Below are 8059 nucleotides of genomic sequence, written 5' to 3'. Positions count from 1 at the left end.
TTTCAAATATGATTGCAGCTTCAACATGTCAATAAGAATCATCTCCATCTGCTAAACCAACATTATATGTATGTGAATAAATCATTTATAATCTTTAATACCAGAGGTTTTACATTGTGCAGAATTGAAGATCTGACATGAGCAGTGGCATTCAATAATGGAGTTCAGACAATCAGTGCTTCTTTGATGCAAAACAGTTGCCCTGAGTCACAAGATGAAGTCTGAAGACAAGTCTGAAGAGTTGGGAATTCTCTTGAAAACCTCATACATGAGGGATTAAAGTTATTGTTACATGTCACTATGGCAGAAAGAGAGCAAAACAATACTTGTGCATTAAAGTATCCATAAGCCCAAGGAATGGATACAAATGAGCCTGGCATTTTTTTTTCTTCAGTCTGAGTGCTTAAGAATAATCACAACTTAACACAAAAAATCGTTAGCAAACCAAACATCTGATTCACCGTTATTACTTTGAAGAAAAGAACAATGCATATAAGAAAACAATGAAAAGTTTAGAACCTAATAATGTTTAATCCTGCCTTAAAGCGTCTACGTGTAGAACTCTTATGTGATTATAGCATGTGTCAAACCATTCTGATGGCATGTTTCTAGAAAAATTACACAATCACTGTCAAAAATTGGAGGGCATCTTGGGGTCTTTTCTGGTACGGCCACTGGGGGTCGCCAAAGTTAGATTTCTTTTTTTTTTTTTAAATCCTACACAAAGGGGCTTTAAGCTTCGCAAAAATAAACAATATATTATGACATAGCACATTCATTAAGATTCACATCATATGAGGAAAAGTCTCGGGATATCCCAGAAAAATTGGACAGCTCCCTTTTCAGCTTAACATACTTTGCAATTATGAAAACTCACAATACATCAGGGGGTTTCCTGACAGCTTATTTGTTGATTCGGTGGTAAAAAAAAATAAACTTACACCGAAAGATGTAAAGCTGGATTCTTTTGATTCCAAAGTACCAGGCCTAAACCTCCATGCATCCAATTTTAAAGTGCAGTTTAAGTCCTTGTTTGATCCAGTGAAGAAATTGCTCTTTTCAATGTTGGTTCATTTGTGACGGATTTGAAGACACTCAGCACACATGGGCCTGTAGCGCTTTGTCATTACCCTGCCAAGTATACAAGAGTCTGCTGCTGGAGGAGAGGCTATCTGCCCCCCCGGCGCTGGACAACAATGGTCCCTGCCACAATGTCATACACAGTCCTGTTGTGCTGGAAGAAGAGGAGAGTGATGAAGACAGGGAAGAGGAAAGCAATGGAGAAGTTCTTATTAAGTGCCCGCACTGTAGAGCTGTGAAAGTCAAAGAAAAAGAGACAAAACAAAACAAGAGGTTAGACTGAGAATTCCCACACTGATGCTCCACAGGTACTAGACACTACTAGAGCCATCAGTTTGTGATTTAGACACATTTTAATGACAAATCTAGACCAACAAAGTCTTCCCAATCAAAAAGTAACTTATCCAGTATATGATCACTCACGCAGAGAGGGAAACATTAGATGCTGGGACTACAAGGACTCGGTTGGGTCGGACCAGAGTGGAGGTGTCACACGTCACCACCCGCAGGCCAAGCAGAAACTTCCCTGGTGTGGCACCACCAGCACCCCAAATACAGATTGTCTGATTGGTCAAGAAGAACAAAATTGACACAGGTTATCACTGAATGCAATATCTTTGTGCCTAATGAGATGCACATTATTGATAACCCTGTGGACTCCTGACCTTGCTAATAAAATGCACCGTACAACCACTACCACGCTGTCACATGCAGGAGTACAAAAGCAAGAAATGAATTTTTAGTTTTACACAAACAAGGTTAGAAGGAAGGAAACATGCCAGATGGCATTAGTCAGAGCAGAGATGCCTGAATGTCCCAGTGCGGCTTCCCACCTGGGAAAACAAGCCACTGCTGCACAAGTCCAACAAGAGACGCGATACATGACTTAATCTCAGGCAACTATGAACGCAACGTTGCATCACTGTCCTCTGTGGGAAATGTTGTGTTGTACAAGAACTCTGACTGTTCTCATTGTGGCAAAGAGGCAGCTCATACCGAATGGGAATGAACAAAATGGGGAATGTTATATATTTTAGTATCTTTTAATTACAAATACAAATTAACAATAAAAAAAAATTACTAAGATTTCTAACCACCTCACCTCATAGACGCACACTAGCACCCTGTAGACCAGAGCCACAGCCATCATCTTCTGTAGGTCTTCCATGGACGTGTTCTCATCTATCTCCTCCACAATGAAGTGGGTAATAAATTTGGCAATGTCCCTTTAAAGAGGAGAGACAATATGCCAGTGTGAGGACGGATCTGGAGAATGTTGAAACAGCTTGGCATTAAAGCAGTGCACACAGCTGCACAGTGTTTACTGATGGACTGAGATGGTTCATTTGAGTTTGTTAATGCCCAGTTCAGGCTCTGTTTTCCACATCTTCATTTGTTTATTCTTTTAGATCAAAAAGATCTGTTTCCCCTCAACAGTGTTTAATAGTTTCACTCACTTCATACCACTCAGATGCATGATCCACAGCACGATGGTGGCCTTCACACAAAACAGGATAAAGAAGTCCACTGTCTCAGCTAGGAACCTCTGGAGAGGAGAGGGGATGGTGTACTCCCGTCCTATATGAAACGGATAAAAAGACAAGTGTACTGAGAATGCTTTGTTTTTCAATTTCACACATTTCTGCATTAGCCTGTCTAATTTATTCACACAAATGCACGACCTTGAGTCTCTGACTAGCTGCTGCAGGTCTGCTGAAACTTACCAGAGGTTAACAGAGCACTCAGAGACACCTTGGAATGACTCATATAAGCATATAAGCTTGTTTCCACGGGGCCATTTTAAGCCTGCTTCCCATCAGACTCATGACCTAGCTTATACAAAATAAAGCCCACACACTACTGGAGGCTGAACAGCATTTTGGAAGATGTAGGCCACTGACTACTACAGCAGCTCACTGTCTGACTGAGCCATACCTGCCTGAGGTGGATTCCCATTCTGCTGCTGGGCTGGCCGTGCATCAGTAGCTGGGGTCGGGGTCGCGGGTGAGCTCTGCTCGGTCTGAGCACCACCCGGATGAGGGGAGGATGCAGGGAAACTGAGGGGATAAGGGTAGCTGTACCAGTTTCCCGTGTCAAAAGCCTGCAGCCCGCTGCCGGAGGTCGAGGCAGGTGTACCCGGTGTCTGGGCGCTTGTCCCCGGCGGAGGGAAACTGCACGAAGGAGGGAAGCCTGACAGAGCCGCCCAGCTCTGACAGTTGGCATACCCCCAATAATACTGCCACATCCACTGCTGCAACTTTGCGCAGTATTCCGTTGTTGCAGTGGTCTGAGGCGGCTTTGCGTCACTTTCAGGGCCGCCACGGCGGCTGTCACTCGTCATAGTCGCAAACATGTCTGACCCACATGCCAGTCTTGCCTACTTTGACATGAAAATCTTTTTAAATGTCAGTATTTCCTTTGCTCCGCTCATTAGCTCTCAGCAGGTTGTTAGCACAGCGCTAGCTAAGTGTGTTTGTAAATACAGGGAGTTCCGGGACTAGTCAACGTTAGGCGTTACTTTCCAGATTGGCGTCATTGTACAATGTTTCGGTTATTTAAATAAAACAATAATTTATAGTTTAGAATTACAAGGCCAACCTTATATGTGCAGCAGATATCCATGAATTACCATCATGTTGTGGAAATGGCTAATAGCAGTCCCCCTGCTGTCACTAATGGTATGAGCCATTTAAAGGAGCAGTAACAGCTCCATCATCAGGCACATACTTCACTTTCTCATAGTAGCTTGTAGTAGTTAACAAAGACAATTTATTGCACTATTTAAAATTATATACTGGCTATATAGATATATATTTCGCTTTTTAGTTTTATTTTAAAGAAATGTGAGAATTTTTAGAGCTTATATTGCCCTCTTGAGGTTAGTCCAAAATATATACTGTCTACTCATTTCACAGTAACCTGCATGTCTCTTGTCAGATATAATTTAATGCTATGTATCACCCTGAAATGTTTCAGTTATATCACATGACATAAATACACAAATATACCAGCTGTCAGAGATTGAACAAGATCAGCAGGTTCTACATGGGGACAGTATCATGTGAAGGAGAGCCATGGCTAAATAATTATCACCACATTTCACCAACAGGAATTTTGATAAGAGGACTGTATTTGTTAAGTATGCATCAAACTGAAGGGAATTCAACCTGTTTAGCTGATAAGGTCAATCACACTTACCTGTCAGTGTAACTAGGAACTAAGTAACTTCCTTTTTTACAGGGAAATATAAATATACTGCAGCATAAAGATAAATGTTCTTCCTCTTATTCCTAACTCAAAGAGCACAACCTTTCAGTTGCACCACAAGAGAGCAGCAGAGGCCAGCTGATACAAAATATTAACACATCCATTACAGCCATCAAAGAAATCTCTGTTATTTCTATAAACAATATATATGTTTTTATATTTTAACCTATACTATGTTATACAATGGTATAACTTCATGGCCTGCAAATGTGAAATAATATTCTACTTGCATTTTCTATTGTGTCTAGTTTGCCATAGGTCAGGTACATAATGTAGTTTTTATGCACATGCAGTTTTTGACCATTTAGATGTACATCCCAGGGGTGGGGGGTGAGAGTTTCAGCCTGTAGCCACATTTAGGGATCCCAAACACCTGAGTTCAGAGACAAATGAGCAGTCTTCCATCGAGACCATCGGGGTCAAAAACTGTAAAAGCTGCTGCAGAAACGGTTTTGATTCAAAAGACCTGATGAAAAAGCTATGTTTTGCTCTCTCTCTCTCTCTCTCTCTCTCTCTCTCTCTCTCTCACGCACACACACACGCACACACACACACACACAAACACACACACACACATTGTCTCTCTCTTTTTCTGTATGTCCCTCTTTCCTTATGACCCAAATATGCAGGGGTTGCTCACTCATGTCTCCCACTCTCTCTGCTCCATTCCACCTCTGCTCTTACTTCTCTCTATCTCTTTCTTTGTCTCACCCTTTCTCTCATTTTACTCCCCCTCCTCTCTGATTACTAAAGGGGTGAGGGGAGGGTGGGGGGGGGGGGTGTATTTGCTGACTGGGCTGGCCCGGCTCTGTGGGTTAGGTGTTAGGTCTGCCAGTTCTAAATGATTGTGCCTGGCCCAGTGAATGGAGCCAGTGAGGCGGACGCCAATCCGACCCCAATGAGCGTTATCCCTGTCGACAGAGGCCATACGATGACTGTGCCCAAAAGTAATCGGGCCCAAATAAAAGCTGCGTCCGGCAAACGCTGACCCCCATAGAACCCAACAACCTGGTGGGATTAATGCTGTGGAGGTGTGTGTGTGTGTGTGTGTGTGTGTGTGTGTGTTTGTGTCTGTGAGAGAGAGTGTGTATGGGAGAGAGTTGAGTGAATAATGGAGCTGGTTACTGTATTAGTGGCGGGTCGGCAATGTATCACGTAGATGTGGAAAGTAAGAGTACATTGACTCAAGTACTACAGCATAGTTTTGAACAGTCAGTATTTTTATTTGGTGAAATTCATTACTTTTGCTTTTTTACTTCATTTTATTTCCACCAAACATGTACTCCATCACATCTGATGGCTGCAGGAACTTTGTATAATACGTTTGTATGTGAAACGTATGATGAGCTCATAAAATATGATGCATTGTCACTGTTTAAACTAGTTAAAGTGGCAGATGAATGTGTCGGCTTTAATATGTCAGCAGTAACACTAAATATTATCTTGTGCTCCGTCTGCAGTGATAGTTTCACCATTGTTTGGACCATTGGACTTACAGTCTTAAATAAAGAAACCTTATTGTTCAACCAACATCTCTGTTGTTACCCTTTAAAGAAGGATGAGTTGACCATTGTTGTAATGTAGTAAAATACAATCATTTGGTATTATTGCAATGATAAAAGCAATAGTAGGCAAATATCATGTGCCAAATCACCATGAGATGAGGGTGTCTTTAGCAAATATTGAGCATACTGCCACATCAACAGACCTCACTCTGCGTACCTTATTGACTGAAATCATAACTACTTTGATCTGCCGTTACTCTTTTGAGTCAACACCAGTTAATGGTACAGTCACCAGGAGATGACGATCTTGGAGTACAGTGTAAGCAGTGGCATTGAAACCAACATACATAGCTTTAACGCCACACAAGAGGGACCCTTGAGCCACTCATGTGTGCGTCTGGTTGGAACAAGCCACATGCCCTTCTGGTGGAGTTTACTGTAGCGGCACACGATGCTCTCCCTTCTTCATAACAGCTTTGTGATGGGACATTTGCATGCTTCATTTTTCCTTAATTTCAGAAAGAAAAATGAGAAATGTTTCTTTGTACCATGGCTGTACCCTATAATTGATTTGCTTATGGATGCACACGCAGTATGCATGCTTACAGTATGCAAGGAAGACAGGCCATTTCATTCAATTTGTTCTATTTTTGCCCCTCAGAGTCCATGCACACCACTGAGTGTGAGACAGACAGGAGGGTGAGTTCAAACAGTTCACACAGTTCTTGTGAAAACGTTTGCTGTGTCTATACAGGATGTGTACCATGCTCCTAGACATACACTGAGGGAACAAGGTCACCAAATAATTGCTTAGAAAAGCACTTTCAGAACTCAACTTTCTGTTTATTTGATCTTAATGTGTGTTTTTTTTCAATATCTTTAGTGTTTATATGCTCTCTTCTGACATCGTTGAAGAGATGCAATAGAAGAGCACAGGTATCTGTTGGCCTTTGCTACTAGGGAGACTCAATTACTGTAAGGGGCTTCAATCAAATAACGTATCTTCTGCTAAAGACATTTTTAAAAAGCTTTGCTCGAGTGTTAAATCTGAGGATCAATACTACTCTCCACATGTCATACCACATGTCTGTACACTAAATATGTGGCCATGGCCAACAGGCAGTTAGCTTAGCTTAGCATAAAGACTGGAAACAGGGGGAAACAGCTCTTCTGGTTTGCTTGGTAAACCCACAGCACCCACAACAACAAGCCTCCATGAAGTTTTAGAGGAACTGGTAGGCTTATTTCGTAGGCTTGATTCTCCCTGTTTCCAGTATTTATGCTAAGCTAATCTAACCGGCTCCTGTCTGTAGCCTTATATTTAATGGACAGACATACCGATCTTCTCATCTAATAAGCATATTTCCAAAAATGTCAATATGGGTGGGTTTTGTAGTAAATGTTTTAATGTTGACAATGTTTAAGCAAATCAGTGTCCTGCTTGTCAACATGCTCTCTTAGGAAAGAATTTTTTCATTTTCATTTTTGATTAAAGTGCCTTGACTTGCATCATACAACTAGCACACATGGAATCTTAAATGAATTGGCATTTGCATTTGAGCAGGCTTACTATCAGTGCTCACTATTTACTGAGGGTAACATGAGTGACTCCCACAGTTGTGTGGAATTTAGCCAGTTTACATAAAGCCTCCATAGATAACAACATATCACAGGTCATAGCCAACAGTGATTTTGGAACTCTCCACAAAAAGCAGTGACTCTTCAAATTCATCATTCAGATAAGTTTGTCAGACAGGCCAGTGGGGATAATATTCCACTCTTGTTCATGTGGGAACTCAAGATTTAGGTTTCTGTCGATTCGGCTTTATTCAATGCTCATGCGGTGTCCGTACTGGCATGTTGCCTTGTACAACCATGCACGGGTTTAAGCTGGTGGTGCACACAAAGGTTAGAGCACACTGATTTAGCCCAGTCAGAATGTGTCTAGTGGGTCGCAGGTTAAAGAAATGAACAAAGCATTCGTCAGTCGGCGAGAGAATGTGGGGAAAGGGGTCACTCACGTCCTGTTTTGAGAGTGGGGAGCCGTCATGTGATTTATGTATGAATTACTGAGACTCTTTATGTCACGGTGTAAATCCATCAAGAACACGCTATAATGAAAGCAACAGGGCATATTCAATAAGATCTAGATATTCAAGGATGGCATTTCATGTTTCAAGTAGTTCTTCACAGTCTCAAAGAGGATT

At 41.7% G+C, this 8059-nt stretch overlaps 1 protein-coding gene across 1 annotated transcript; it reads right to left on the bottom strand.

Annotated features, from left to right (window-relative positions):
- Nucleotides 1-1168: 1168 nt before the first annotated feature.
- Nucleotides 1169-3433, bottom strand: fam8a1a (family with sequence similarity 8 member A1a). Its single transcript, XM_070922327.1, has 5 exons — nucleotides 3016-3433; nucleotides 2538-2658; nucleotides 2183-2306; nucleotides 1504-1643; nucleotides 1169-1313 (listed from the first exon to the last, which is right to left on the bottom strand). Exons 1-5 carry the CDS (start codon nucleotides 3431-3433, stop codon nucleotides 1169-1171), a joined length of 948 nt encoding a protein of 315 aa, XP_070778428.1.
- Between the last annotated feature and the right edge of the window lie 4626 nt (nucleotides 3434-8059).

Source organism: Enoplosus armatus, chromosome 16 (genome assembly GCF_043641665.1).
Source record: "Enoplosus armatus isolate fEnoArm2 chromosome 16, fEnoArm2.hap1, whole genome shotgun sequence".
NCBI classification, from domain to species: Eukaryota; Metazoa; Chordata; class Actinopteri; order Centrarchiformes; family Enoplosidae; genus Enoplosus; species Enoplosus armatus.
The sequence above is the reverse complement of the archived record's forward strand: the minus strand, read 5'-3'. Positions and strand labels throughout refer to the sequence as shown.